This window comes from Giraffa tippelskirchi, chromosome 5 (genome assembly GCF_054371585.1).
Source record: "Giraffa tippelskirchi isolate mGirTip1 chromosome 5, T2T-mGirTip1v1.2.pri, whole genome shotgun sequence".
NCBI lineage: Eukaryota > Metazoa > Chordata > Mammalia > Artiodactyla > Giraffidae > Giraffa > Giraffa tippelskirchi.
The window spans coordinates 189,034,425-189,049,257 of NC_137279.1; the positions used below are offsets into that span (position 1 = coordinate 189,034,425).

Here is a 14,833-nt window from a genome sequence, read left to right on the forward strand (position 1 = left end):
TTCCTTTTCATCAGAACCTGCCTTCATCTGGTGGTGATTGTTGCTGATTTTTCAGGCAGGACACTTTGATACATTTTGTGCTCCTGTAATCATTGCGGTCGGAGAAGGCAACGGCACCCCACTCCAGTACTCTTGCCTGGAAAATCCCATGGATGGAGGAGCCTGGTAGGCTGTAGTCCATGGGGTCGCTAAGAGTCAGACATGACTGAGCGACTTCACTTTCACTTTTCCTGTTCATGCACTGGAGAAGGAAATGGCAACCCACTCCAGTATTCTTGCCTGGAGAATCCCAGGGATGGCGGAGCCAGGTGGGCTGCCGTCTATGGGGTCGCACAGAGTCGGACACGACTGAAGCGACTTAGCAGCAGCAGCAGCAGCAATCATTGCGGTCATGCTTCCCGATTTTTCCTGCCATTTTAAATTTTTAATTTTTTAAGTGGAAGTATAGTTGATTTATGGCTCAGCGGTAAAGAATCCACCTGCCAATGCAGGAGACACGGGAATCGTGGGTTCAATTCCTGAGTCAGGAAGATCCCCTAGAGGAGGAAATGGCAACCCACTCCAGTATTCTTCTCCAGGAAGGCCCACGGATGGAGGAGCCTGGTGGGCTATACGGTCCTGAGGTTGCAGAGTTGGATACGACTGAGCATCTGAGTGTACACACACACACATAGTTGATTTACATATTGTGTTAGTTTCAGGCATACAGATAGCAATTCAGTTATATGTATGTATTCTTCAGATTCACTTCCCTTATCAGTAGAGTTCCCTGGGCTATACAGTAGTTCCTTGTGGATTATTTATTCTATATCTAGTTGTGTGTATCTGTTAATCCCAGACTCCTAATTTATTTTACTCCCCAGCCTCTCTTTCCCCTAAATCGTCCCTGCTTTTGATGATTTCCTCCGTGTCTGTGTAATACATTCATAATTCATCAGCATTTCTCTCTTGGGGACTATCCCCACCTTGTCACAAGCACAGGCCTCTTTTCAGGGCCCTGTTACCCCCCAGCGGTGGGTCCCGTGTCTGAGACACATATGGGGGAAGAAGGCAGGTGAGGTTGAGGAAGAGAGAGCTTGCGGGTTCTCGGCCCAGACTGGCGAGCCCTTCTCCTGGAGACCTTCGTGCACTTAGGCACGGAGGCCGTGTGGCCGTCTCTTCCGAAGGGCGTCCTCCCCAGGGCCGACCGGCACACATCTCCCCATCCGGCAGGCGGCCTGGCGCGTCTGGCTGCTCCAAGATGCGATGGAAGAGTAGGTCGGGAGCAAGGCAGGCCAAGGAGCAGAGGGAAGTCGCCGCCTCCGACCCGTGGAAGGGAGCAGTCGGCTCCAGGCAGACCTGGGGCAGGACCGAGCGTGTCCCGGGACCGGCCCGGGTTGCCGGCATGGATGCTGCGCCGCGTGCAGCCGGCAGGGGTCGTCCCGGCCGCCCCTGTGCCCGGTGCGTGGCGGGGGGCGGGGGGAGCCCAGGTGTCTCTCCCTCCCCTGACTTCCTGCCACGTCACCCCTCAGGCCTGTGGTGCCTGTTTTGTTTTGACCCTCTGGAAATTGGGAGTGGCTCGTGTGTGTGCCGAGTGCCTCAGACTTGTCGGGAGCCTGAGCCCGTCCGCAAGAGGGGCCCTGATTCTCCAGGTATCCTCCAGGCGTCGGATTTGTGCCAGATGCGGGGTGGGCGCATGTCCTTTCTACTCCCAGACAGGGGGATCCGGAGTCCGCTCGGTGACGGAGGGGTGACGTGGTGAAGGTCATAGACGAGGGCACCGGGGGGTCAGCGGCTGGAGCAGGATCCTGTGTCCTTTGGAGCCTGGACTCCCAGCTCATGGTCCTGAGGGAGGGAGGGTGGGCAGAGGGGCTGGAGGACTCCTCGGTGTCGGCAGAGGATGTCAGAAGGTTCCGAACTGACCATCTGCTGGGCATCCTGATGGCACACGGGGCCTCTGGAGCCGCTGCTGCAAACCGGGGGGGAGTCCAGGCGGGGCTGTGTGGCATGCCTTCCTTCTTTCTAGCGGAGAAATGCTGATCCAGCCCGCTGGCAAAACCAGCTGAAGGACATTTGACAGCATGGTGTTGGGGTGTGTTGAAACATTTTCTATAGAGAAGTGAATATTCGTAGTCCTCTGGGGATGTGGACACGGGGACCCTGTGTCCTTCGGAGCCTAGAATCCCAGCAGGCAGTCAGCATCCTGGTGCCCACTGCCCCCCAGACCAGCACCCGGGGCACCTGAGTCCCAAAGCTTGCTGTTGGCAGCTCCACTTTGGGGCTTGGTTTTAAGGGACAGTGTGCTCTGAAGAAACGCAAAAAAGTGGGACGTGGTTTCTGACAGGATGACTTGATGTCCCCCTTGTCACAAATAATAACTTGACATCAGACTTGGATACACGTATAAAACACACCACATAGACCACATTTATTTCAGTATGAGTTTCTAAAAATGTTATGTTCTTTCATGATCTCTGTGAGGAAAGGGGAAATCCAGCTGCTGGGGACACGGTAGAAATTTTCCCTCGTTGTGAAATTGTGAAATTAATGTCAGGAGCCATGACTTTGCTCCGTCCTGAAGGTAACTGTTTATTACAGTCGGCATTTAAATCCCCCGATTAATAGGAGCAATTAAACAATAGCTTCATTTCCAGCAAATTAACAACCCTAATAGGTAATTGCGACATAAATGAAGATAAATTTGTTTTAATACAATGAGATAAAAAGAATACAGACAAGAACAGAATCTCAGATTAAGAATTCAGACTTCATTACTTCATGGGAAACTTAAAAGCTTCACTAGAAGAAATTAAAGCAAGTTTGACTTTTTTTTTTTTTTTTTACCATGGCCTGTCTTGGTCTAAATGGTGTTTGTTTTTTTTTTATAAAGTGTCTGGTCTAACGGGTTTTTTATAAAGTGCGATGGAAACGACATAGTTTGTGCTGAGGTCCATAGGGTAAGTCATCAAAGGATGTCCACCACCAAAGTCTTTCTCTTGAAGACTCACTCGGGGCACAGGGGCTCTTGGCAGAGCTTCTCGTTAGGTTTTCACTGACAAGGAACCAAGAAGCAAATGCATAGGAGAGCGTTTTTTTTGTTTCCCATATACCCCTGTGTTCAGTTTATGATCTGTTCAGTCACAGGGAACGTTTCCTTCCTTAATAATACTTGTTATAATTAGAAAACTATTCTGATGCTTTTAGTTTGTTCTGTCGAAACGTGGACGTGATCAGGCCAGGCCTGTTTTTAGAGTGATAATGAATCCCTCGGAGGAGGAAATGGCAACCCACGCCAGTGTTCTTGCCTGGAGAATCCCAGGGACAGAGGAGGCTGGGGGGCTACAGTCCCTGGGGTCACAGAGTCAGACAGGACTGAGCGACTACACACCAAGGGTGGATATCAAAACAGAATGTCTAAGAGCCGCCATCCTGACTGCAGACCGTGGCAGCTCGGTCACAGCCCCTACCCCACCCTCCCCTTGTCCACACACACCCCGCATGCTTCCTGTCTCCACTGCCCAGATAGAAATCACCCGCATCTTCTAAACCGCGTGGACCAGGTGTCCTTTCAAAGCAGGGTCCTTGTCACTTGCCCACGAATAGTTTCGGTGGCTCCTGTTGTCTGAAGGACACGGTCTACACTCGTCACTCTTCTTTGCATACAGGATTCTTACCCCAGTGTTTCATTTTCCCTTTTAAGCTGCTTCTCCACCTCCCTCCTCTTGATGTCCTCACTCTGTCCCCACTGGTGAGCCATCTCTTCATTTGTGGACCCAGTTGGGGAGCGCTGGTCGAATGTCAGGTATTCATTGACCTTGGAAACTAAATGGAGCATCCCCTCTAGTGTTTCCACAGGCGTCCGGAGGTCTGTGAAACTGGCCCATCGGCTTAGCACATGAGCTGACTGTATTTTCCAATTGGCAGCAAGTGTGGTAGGATTTCCAGAGGTGTGTGAGCCAGGCACGGCTGTGGGTCCCTGTGGTTCACTAGCTGTCACCAAGCATCACACAGCCCAAGAGGCCTTCGAGATAGCTCCTTCTGAACTCCCCACTTGCCTCTTTCTTTTTCGTTTTACTAGTTTTTCTGGCATAGCTTCCTCTATACTCAAAACTTAGATAAGACGAAAACACGTCTAGGGGATGGGGATGGGATTACCAATAACACAGAATACCCCCTTTAACGTTCATTAGCTTTGAGAGTTGAGAAGAATTTCACTTCAAACTTTTTTTTAATTCCTAAGTCACAAATTCAGAACTACACGGATAATTTGGTAATTAATTTCTACTTAATTAACAAGATCATTTAATGATCCCTCAAACTCTAATTTAAAACTGAGTTGAGACATTAGGGGACCTTTTATTTGTTACTGAAAAATTTACAACCCCTGGTGGTTTTCATTATTTGTTGAGGTTTTGCCTGGTAAGCCCTCCAAGGTTCTAACAGAAGAGCCTTTCAATGCAAAGGCAGTCAATGTTACCTCTGGGTGGTAGCACCAAAGATAGAAATAAGACAATGTCAGAAACTGCAGCCATGAAATTAAAAGATGCTTGCTCCTTGAAAGGAAAGCTATGACCAACCTAGACAATGTATTAAAAAGCAGAGACATCACTTTGCTGACAAAGGACCATCTAGTCAAAGCTATGGATTTTCCAGTGTTTACGTACGGATGTGAGAGTTGGACCATAAAGAAGGCGGAGCACTGAAAAATGAATCTGCCACGGGTGCACATGTGTCCCCCCATCAGAAGACGAATGGGTAAGGAAGTTGCGGTATATATACAAAGTGGAATATTACTCAGCTAGAAAAAAGGAATTCATTTGAGCCAGTTATAATGAGGTGCATGAAACTGGAGCCTATTACAGAGTGAAGTAAGTAATAAAGAGAAACACGAATTCTGTATATTAATGCACATATATGGAATTTAGAAAGACGGTAATGATGATCCTAGATGCAAAGCAGCAAAAGAGCTGCAGTCCTATTTTCTTGTTTCTCCCCAAAAAGTCTGTTACTGTGTCAGCAGGTTTGGATTTGCTGTTTGTTGTCTGTGCTCATTCAGCCTTCCTCATGCCTTGTCTGCTCACATATTCTGTGATTTCACTTCTAAGTTTATTTGTGAACTCATGATCAGTGGTCTTTGTCTCAGGGAACTCTCTGAAGCCTGGGTTGAGAGCATCTCTTCCAGAAATATTTGTATTCACTTCAGTCTGACTCTTGCATGAAGGTCTATTTCAAACTAACTTTTGTGGTTCAAACTAACTTCTGGACCACAAAAGTGAGACAAAATCAGCCCCTAAACTCACATAAGTGTGGCCTGTTATTAAGAAGTCTGGGGAGTAGTTGCGCTCCCTGTAAGCAGGACCAAAGAATTGATGCTTTCGAACTGTGATGCTGGAGAGGATTCTTGAGAGTCCTTTGGACATCAAGGAGATCAAACCAGTCCGTCCTAAAGGAAATCAACCCCGAATATTCATTGGAAGGGCTCATGCTGAAGCTGAAGCTTCAATACTTTGGCCACCTGATGTGAAGAGCTGACTCATTGGAAAAGACCCTGATGCTGGGAAAGATTGAGGGCAGGAGGAGAAGGGGAAGGCAGAGGATGAGATGGTTGGATGGCATCACTGACTCAAGGAATAAGAGTCTGAGCAAACTCTGAGAAATAGTGAAGGACAGGGAGGCCTGGCGTGCTGCAGTCCATGGGGTCACAAAGGGTCAGACACAACTGAGCTACTGAACAACAACAACAGCAGTGAACCTCAACCTCAAATTGTGCTTTTAAAATATTTTTGCAGAGTAGAAATTAGAGTCTCACACTAGCTGATTTTTTTTTTAATTTTTTAATCAAAGGATAATCTCACGCTAGTTGGTTTTTGTAAGTGTGCCTGTTATAGACATTGAAATAGTCCCGTGATAGACCTATCATTCATATTTCAATTGCCATCTAACATGGTTCACTCAGAGCTCTCACCCTTCTTGGTCTCAACAGCCTGTGTCCAGCTTTTCCCAGTAGCCGAAGACCACCCCCTTGCTCAGGTTTGGCCTGGTTCACACTCAGTCTCCAGCTGGCGTCCAGTGGTGGCTCCGGGATGTTGGCCAGTCGTGCCTGCTCCCGCAGTGCTGTGCTGAGCTGCGGCCCCCAGCTCCCCCAGGCCCCGGACTCACCTGCTCCGCAGCGCAGCCTGAGAACGTGGGGCCGCGCCGCTCCTACAGCAGTGTTCACACAGCAGAAGCTGACATTGCTCATGGAGTCGTGGTGGGGGATGTCCAAGAGTAGATCCTTACACACCTGGTTGATGAGTTAAGTCTCCTATACACTCAGGGAACTGGAGAACAGCAGGTGAGAGGGTTGCCAGTCCTCGGCCTGATGGAGACGCCCCTGCTCCTCTGGGACCTGGACAGGGAGCCAGTGGGGTTGTAGGATCTCAGTAAGTAAAGAGTGAAGAACGGATGGGGCAAGATGGACCACCCAGCCCAGTGTTTGAGCGGTTCTCGGTGGTCCTGTCTCTGCTAGAACCTTGCAGCTCTGGTTATGAGGTGCCGAGGACATTGCTCCCGGCTCGGGGCTCCTTGAGGTGAGCGACCAGGTCACACACTCCGTCCCCTGCCTTCCCTTCTTTCTCTGAGCCCCCGGGTGGCACTTCCAACATTCCTTTAGTTGACTGATTCCAGCAAATCATTCAAAGGAGAGAAGATATCTTGTGGATTAAATTTGCTAACACTCACTGGACTATGCCAAAAATGTCATCATGGCTAATGAAATTTTAAAAAGCTTAAGTGCTTAACTGTGGTGTTGGAGAAGACTCTTGAGAGCCCCTTGGACTGCAAGGAGATCTAACCATTCCATCCTAAAGGAGATCAGTCTTGAGTGTTCATTGGAAGGACTGATGTTGAAGCTGAAGCTCTAATACTTTGGCCACCTGATGCGAATAGCTGACTCATTTGAAAAGACCCTGATGCTGGGAAAGAGTGAAGGTGGGAGGAGAAGGGGACAACAAAGGATGAGATGGTTGGATGGCATCACCTACTCAGTGGAGATGAGTTTGGGTAAACTCTGGAAGTTGGTGATGGACAGGGAGGCCTGGCGTGCTGCAGTCCATAGGGTTGCAAAGAGTCAGACACGACTGAACAACTGAACTGAATTAGGTGCTTAATTATGGATGTTGCAGACATCAGGTGGTACCATGCAAGGGGAGTGTTAGAGACACCCCTGTCCAGGGGCCTCGTCCTGTAAGTAGAGAGCTGGAGGCCAAGACCTGGTGTGAGTGATCGCATGCCGGGCTGGGGAGGAGCAGTTCCTACGCCCAGGCACTGAGGATTCAGGGCTGAGAAGTAGAATTGCAGCCTTCAGCACTGCCCTGACTGTGCCCGTGTGTGTGTGTGTGTGTGTGTGTGTGTGTGTGTGTAAACATGCATTGGTGCTCAGTCGAGGCCCGGGTGTGTGTGTGTGTGTGTGTGTGTGTGTAAACATGCATTGGTGCTCAGTCGAGGCCCGGGTGTGTGTGTGTGTGTGTGTGTGTGTGTGTGTGTGTGTGTGTGTGTGTGTGTAAACATGCATTGGTGCTCAGTCGAGGCCCGGGTGTGTGTGTGTGTGTGTGTGTGTGTGTGTGTGTGTGTGTGTAAACATGCATTGGTGCTCAGTCGAGGCCCGGGTGTGTGTGTGTGTGTGTGTGTAAACATGCATTGGTGCTCAGTCGAGGCCCGGGTGTGTGTGTGTGTGTGTGTGTAAACATGCATTGGTGCTCAGTCGAGGCCCGGGTAAAACACTAGCACCTGTGGGTATTTGGGGTGCAGGGTCCCCCTGGAGGAACCTCATGGTTAGAGAGGACAGCTTACCTAGGAGAGGTGATGCTCATGGTCCGGATTCTGAGAAGGAATCTGGGCCATGGTGGTGGCTTGTGTAATGGGATTCAGAGAGCACAGTGTGTCGTGGGTGGCGTGGTGGGTTCTGTTTGGCATGGCAGTGGGCGGTGAGACCAGAGGGTGGTCGTGTCCAGTTGGGATTGCCTCCTGTCCCCTCTGAGGTTCTGATCCAGTTAAGAGGTAAGATCCCCGAGGGTCAGATGATTCCTTGTTATGGATAAAGCTGTACCGAGCAATAATGCTCATCTGGGTTTTCTTCTGTGGAAACCAGAACCGGACTGACTTGGTTCCAGGCAGCGGGGGAGCGCTTGCCTTGCTCCCGAGCTCCGGACACACGGCTCCTGATTGCAGGGGTGGAGAAGGGACAGCTTGTCCCAAGCTGGAGGCCACTTCAGTCACTTAAGTGGGTCGGGCCTTCACAGGAGAGCTTGGGAAGAGGTCAAAAGAGTTGGGGCCGTGGGTCCTTGGCTCCATGGGAAGTAATAACAGGAGTAGAGAGCCCACCCCTCCTACAGGTGGAAGAGCCCCGTCTTGCTGAGAACTTTCAGCTCTGATGTCGGTGTGATGAAGGGACGTGTCGCAGGACCGTTAGTAGAACCAGGTCAGGGAAAGCTGCCCTCAAACAAGGCCGCCTGCAGCGTGTTCTGCAGGCAGCAGTGGTGGTGGAGACGGTAGTGATGGAGGGACAGCCTCGGAGGCTGCTTTAGGAGCTAGCCACGGGCGGATGGAGTTAGGATTGAAGCAGTGGTCGTGAAGATGAGTTTATGAGAAATTCCAGGGGCAGAATCCGTCTCTTACGGCTCCTCTGTCCCTGCCCTGGCGTCGCAGGGGATGGTTCAGTTAGAGTTGGGAGACGGCATGAGACCCAGGCTGGGCCACGTGGACGTCGAGGTGCACCTGGGGGCGGGGGTGTGAAGTCAGTCGTTGGATCCACGGTCCCAGAAGCAGGAAGGACGCAGAGCAAGGCTGCGTGGATTTGGGAGCCCTTGGCCGGAAGAGAAAAAGGCCAAAGAAGGAAGCCTTGAAGCACCCAGCGTCCATCGAAGGAGGCCGAGAAAGAGGTTCTGCCAGAGAGGAGCCCTCAAGCATTGGTGTCAGGGGAGGAGGACCCGTCAGTGGTGCCTAGGGCTGCCCAGAGGTCAAGCAGGAGGTGACCATGCCCCCAGCTGGTCACTAGCGACCTTGGCAATGGCAGGGCCAACCAAGGGCACAGAGATAGAAGCTGGGTTGCGGTGGTCAGCACAACAAGAGAAGGGGCATCAGGGAGAGTCTATGCGGGCACAGGGCAGGAGGGTACACAGGCCCATCCTGGGAGCACCAGGGTCTGGCGAGGCGGTGTTGGGAGCACTCCTGGAGGCAGATGGACTGTGTCTGAACCCCTGCTCTGCCGATGGTGCCCCCCTGCCTCGTTTTCCTCATCTGCGAAATGGGACTGTGAGGATTAAATGGGTTAGTAGACAGGATGCTCAGGGCTTCCCTGTTGACACAGTGGTAAAGAATCCTCCTGCCAATGCAGGAGACCCAGGTTCGATCCCTGGGTTGGGAAGATCCCCTGGAGAAAGGAATGGCAACCCACTCCAGTGTTCTTGCCTGGAGAATCCCATGGACAGAGGAGCCTGGCAGGCTACAGTCCACGGGGCTGCAAAGAGTCAGAGACGACTTAGGGACTAAACAGCAGCAGACAGGGTGCCAGCCTGCTGGCCTTTGTTCAGGTGTACGGGTCAGAGGTGGCGGGGGAGGGGAAGAAGAGGGGGAGGGGGCAGGGTGCCCCCCAGTTCCTGGTGAGAGGTGGACCTGACTCCCTTGAGGGGACCAGGCTCATTCTTTCTGCTCCTCCTTCAGTGCGAATGATTTGAGGACCAGGAGAAGCAGAAATTGGGCATCAGGCCAGGTTTTAATGAGGTCTTATTTGGGAGCTATCTGAGAGTCTTATTTTTACACACTAATTAAAGGGTGTCATTTATCATCTCTCCAATAGAAAATTCAAAATCTGTGGAGAAAGTAAATGTATAACTCGCTTTTTCTTGTTGCTTCAGTTCTTACATCAACTTCTTTTTAATTGAAGAAGGGAAATATATTTATGAACGTATACTCAAGGGCTCAGCTAAAAAATAAAGATCTCATGGCGGTAGAGGAGGGGCCACTGCCAGCCCCCGGGAGCCACTCAGGCCTTTTCCAGGCCCTGGAAGTTGCTTCCTTATTTTTGAAGTTTCTACAGTGAGATTATGGATACAGTTACAGGGTATCTATCACCCAAATAAAACTTCAAAATTGTGGAGGGAGTGATACTTACTTATTCACTCATTCATTTACATTTGAATGTACTTAAAATTCTTTCCCTTCCAGTTTTATTGAGCTCTGACACACTGTATAAGGTACACAGTGCAGTGATTCAACTTGCATCATGAAACGATAGCACAGTAAGTTTAGTGAACATCCACCATCTCTTATAGGTAAAGAATTAAAGAAATGGAAACATATCTTCCTTTGATGAGAGCTCCTAGAATTTACTCTCTTAATAACTTTCATCTATAACAGGAGCAGTGTTAATTACGTTTATCGTGTTGTACATTAGTCCCTAGGAAGTGACTTTTAAAACAGCACCAAGTACTGCTATTGAAATACCAGGTTAATGAAATTGGTTTGCGTGTGGCGGTGTACTTGGGCTTAGCTCCTGGGGCAGCTTTATACGGAAGCGTGTCACCAAAACTGGTGAAACATCACAGCTTGGTGATAAAGGGTCCAGATCCTTTTAAGTAAGTGCAAGTGATTGGGTTTCTGTTTTAGTCATTCATTGCATGTATTTATATAAAATATGTAACATTCACTTGTGGAGTGATTAAACTCAGACAAAATCTCAGTGATTGTAAAGATCGCCCAACCAGTGTGATCTGGGCGGTAAGTAAGATTCATAGTTTAAGTCGACTGACCTTTAAATGTTCCAGATATCAGGTGCAGGTGATAGTTACAGGAGAGCAGAGCCTCCCTGCTCTGGGACCCCATTTCCCTTGAGCTGTTACTGGAGAGGGGGCCTCCTCCATGCACGCGGCCCAGCCCGGCTCTGTGGCCACAGTGGACAGGGGGCTTTTCACTGTGAAAAAGAAGGTGGCTCAGCCTTACAAAACAGTCACTGTGTCTCCTCTTCCTTCTTGAGTCAGATACTTGCATTGTCCCCTATGAAGTGTCCCCCACTTTTATGGGTTATCCTGTATTTCTGATGCAGTCTATGTATTTTAGCACAAAATATTTGTAACTCATTTCCTCACTTCCATTTGTGGGTAGACATAAAAATAATGGTGAAATAAAACAGTTAAAAGTTCTAGTTAGGCTTAAAAGAATGCTACGAGTTACTAGAGGCTGTGACTTCATATTTTGTTATAAAAATGGCAAAGCAGTAATTCCATGGACAGATGAACCTTAGTACTTACTGTGTGATTGATGCTTTGTGCGGCCCTGTCGGTCCCCTTGTGGGAGTCTTAATGGGTAAAGGTTCTCTCTGCCCATGGACTTGCTCTTTCTAGCCTCCATGTGGGGAGGAGAGAAAATCCTTTTCCATTTGGAGTGTCATAAAATGAGGATTTTAATAATGTATTTGACTTGTTTTAGAAAGTTTCTCAACTCTCCCCCTTAGAGTATAAAACACTTACCGAGAATGTCTATCAGTTCAGTTCAGTTCAGTTCAGTCGCTCAGTTGTGTCCGACTCCTTGCGACCCCATGAACCACAGCACGCCAGGCCTCCCTGTCCATCATCAACTCCCAGAGTTTACCCAAACCCATGTCCATCGAGTCAGTGATGCCATCCAACCATCTCATCCTCTGTCATCCCCTTCTCCTCCTGCCCCCAATCCTTCCCAGCATTAGGGTCTTTTCCAGTGAGTCAACTCTTCACATGAGGTGGCCAAAGTATTGGAGTTTCAGCTTCAACATCAGTCCTTTCAATGAACAACCAGGACTGATCACCTTTAGGATGGACTGGTTGGATCTTCTTGCAGTCCAAGGGACTCTCAAGAGTCTTCTCCAATACCACAGTTCAAAAGCATCAATTCTTCGGCACTCAGCCTTCTTCACTGTCCAACTCTCACATCCATACATGACCACTGGAAAAACCATAGCCTTGACTAGACGGACCTCTGTTGGCAGAGTAATGTTTCTGCTTTTCAATATGCTATCTAGGTTGGCCATAACCTTCCTTCCAAGGAGTAAGCGTCTTTTAATTTCATGGCTGCAGTCACCATCAGCAGTGATTTTGGAGCCCAAAAAAATAAAGTCAGCCACTGTTTCCACTGTTTCCCCATCTACTTCCCATGAAGTGATGGGACCAGATGCCATGATCTTAGTTTTCTGAACGTTGAGCTTTAAGCCAACTTTTTCACTCTCCTCTTTCACTTTCATCAGGAGGCTCTTTAGTTCTTCTTCACTTTCTGCCATAAGGGTGGTGTCATCTGCATATCTGAGGTTATTGATATTTCTCCCGGCAATCTTGATTCCAGCTTGTGTTTCTTCCAGCCCAGCGTTTCTCGTGATGTACTCTGCATATAAGTTAAATAAGCAGGGTGACAATATATAGCCTTGACGTACTCCTTTTCCTATTTGGAACCAGTCTGTTGTTCCATGTCCAGTTCTAACTGTTGCTTCCTGACCGGCATACATTTTTCTCAAGAGACAGGTCAGATGGTCTGGTATCCCCATCTCTTTCAGAATTTTCCACAGTTTATTGTGATCCACACAATGTCTATAGAGTTGTCCAAATAGTTTTGCCCTGTTTAATTCTGGTGTTTATGCTTTTTCTGTGAGATTTAAGATGGAATCCTATATGGTCATCCAACTGAATACTAGCTCTGAGGTCAGGAGGAGAATAAAAATGCATTAGAGTTGATCATCAAAATAAAAAAAAGTTCTTTATTTTTGTTTTTTTAATGGAAGTAAATTGGCTGTCAACCTGACAATCATGATTGTAAGTTATTGAACTTTTGGTCTTGGAATTTCAGCACACCTATATAACACATGTTTTGCAGGTGTTGGAATCTGTTCTTGGGTTTTAGTTTTGAGTTGACATTAATGATTTTTGAAATATTCTAACGTGCGTCTTCAAAGACCCCAGATCGATACACCGATGGCTTCGGAATGACAGAGTGTTGCGATATTCCTCTGTAATTTAAACATGATTAGCTGATGAAGGTTATGATCAATACACTATGGGAAGATAAATTAATTGATATCATCCTTTCAGGATGATAAGAGGCCTATCGGAGGTGGGATGTAACTAATGAGGCTGCTGTTTCATCTCTGTGAGCCATTTTTTAAATATTGCATTTTCACTTAATCATATTTATACTATCATTCATTTACATGAAAGCCATAAGCTGTGGACAGATCAGCTCCTTATTAACATCGCATTCATTTGGACAAGAAATGATCCGCGGCCACTGTGCGTGCTCCTTCTGTGTCATAACCCGCTGCTGGGGACAGTGTATGTCCCTTTGCATGGATGTCTTTAAAAATAGCCACTCTCTGGGCAAAGACAAGGATTGACTATCATTGAACTTAATTCCAGCTCGTCCCCCAAGACACACATCGATTCGAATAAAAGCTGCAGTTATTCTCCTGTAGTGACACCTATTGGTGTGGGGAGAGTTTTCTAATCCTTGACTTCCTTTCCAATTAAATCCAGCATGCTCTATCACCCAGCCTATTTGCCAGAAGTTATGACTGGTGGAATTTAGATTTGTATTGATTAAGATAAACTCTCAATGTGTGTAGCCGTATATTTAAATAAAAAAAAAATCTTTGAGATAATTACATGTCCTTGAATATAATTCTATGCAGTCGCTTGTCGAGTTGAGAGTAATTCTTTAGGCTATGCAAAAAAAATAGATAAATAAAATAGATTTTTTGATTTCCAAAAGGATTTGGTTTAAATTCCCCTGTCTTATTTAGAATGATTTTTGCTGCAAGTCATTGGCGGGAAAAATCATTAGAATGATTTAAACAAGATAGATGTGTATTTTTTGTGGTTTACCTATAAAGCTTCTGAGGCAGTCTGCCCAGGGCTGTCGAGCCAGAGACTCAGTTCCTAGAAGGGGCTCATGTCCCACCAAGTGTGGCTTCCACCCCACCAAGGTCACTGCCAGGGCTACAGCCAACATATGTGCCTTTTATGCAGCCAGAAGGAAAATGTCATAAGGGAGAAATAGGCCAAGGGCATCTCTCTTGAGGGTGCTTCCGGGATGCTGCCACGTGACCCCCCTGCAGCCATCCTATTGGCCAGAACTTGCTCGTGTGGCCACATTTAGGTGGGGGGCAGGGGGATGGACCAGGGGAAGCCCCAGGGAATGTCGTACCTCTTCTGGTCGTCCTGTCCTGTGCCCGACTGAGAGTCAGGAATTCCGTTACCGTGGAGCCAGGGGACGGTGGATGACGGAGACGGTCCTGGGCCTCTGCCACATGCCTGGGTGTGGAGAGCAGCCTCACAGAGACCTCTTCTGTCTCCTTGTCCGCAGTTGCCCAGAAGATTGTCGCCACGAGGAAGAAGCAGCAGCTGTCCATAGGCCCCTGCAAGTCCCTCCCCAACTCACCCAGCCACTCGTCGGTCTGCTCGGCACAGGTGTCCGCCGTGCACATCAGCCAGGTATGTCGGTCCCCTGAGAGGCTGGGCTGCAAGGCAGGTGCGAGCCCGGGAGGACACGCCTGCCAAAGAGGGTGCTCGGCCAGCTCCAAGGGGGATTTTCTGTTTCAACTTTGCAAATAACTGCGTGTCTGTAACTGACGTAACATCTCCTTTGGAAGCTACTGTGGCCCAGTGGTGTTGATGGAAATCAGTCTTTAACGCTCCCGTCTCCACGCTGTCTCTGCTGTTGATTTAAATGACCCTGAGTCGGTCCTCATTGTCATCTGCTTGTAGGCTGAGCAGTTGTGAGTAAATCTCATTGGCTCATCCCACAATATGCTTCAATATGGTAGCAGTTCTGGGTTGCTGCTGCTAAGTCACTTCAGTTG

General features: G+C 48.5%; 1 protein-coding gene across 5 annotated transcripts in view; it reads left to right on the forward strand.

Annotated features, from left to right (window-relative positions):
• The window catches only part of AGAP1 (ArfGAP with GTPase domain, ankyrin repeat and PH domain 1), a 568,365-nt gene that overhangs the window by 261,852 nt on the left and 291,680 nt on the right, over nucleotides 1–14,833 (forward strand). For all 5 annotated transcript variants that reach the window (XM_081494022.1, XM_081494021.1, XM_081494020.1 and 2 more), the window contains one exon: nucleotides 14,338–14,465. In XM_081494022.1, coding sequence (XP_081350148.1) covers nucleotides 14,338–14,465 — 128 coding nt within the window. The remainder of the gene's footprint in view (nucleotides 1–14,337; nucleotides 14,466–14,833) is intronic.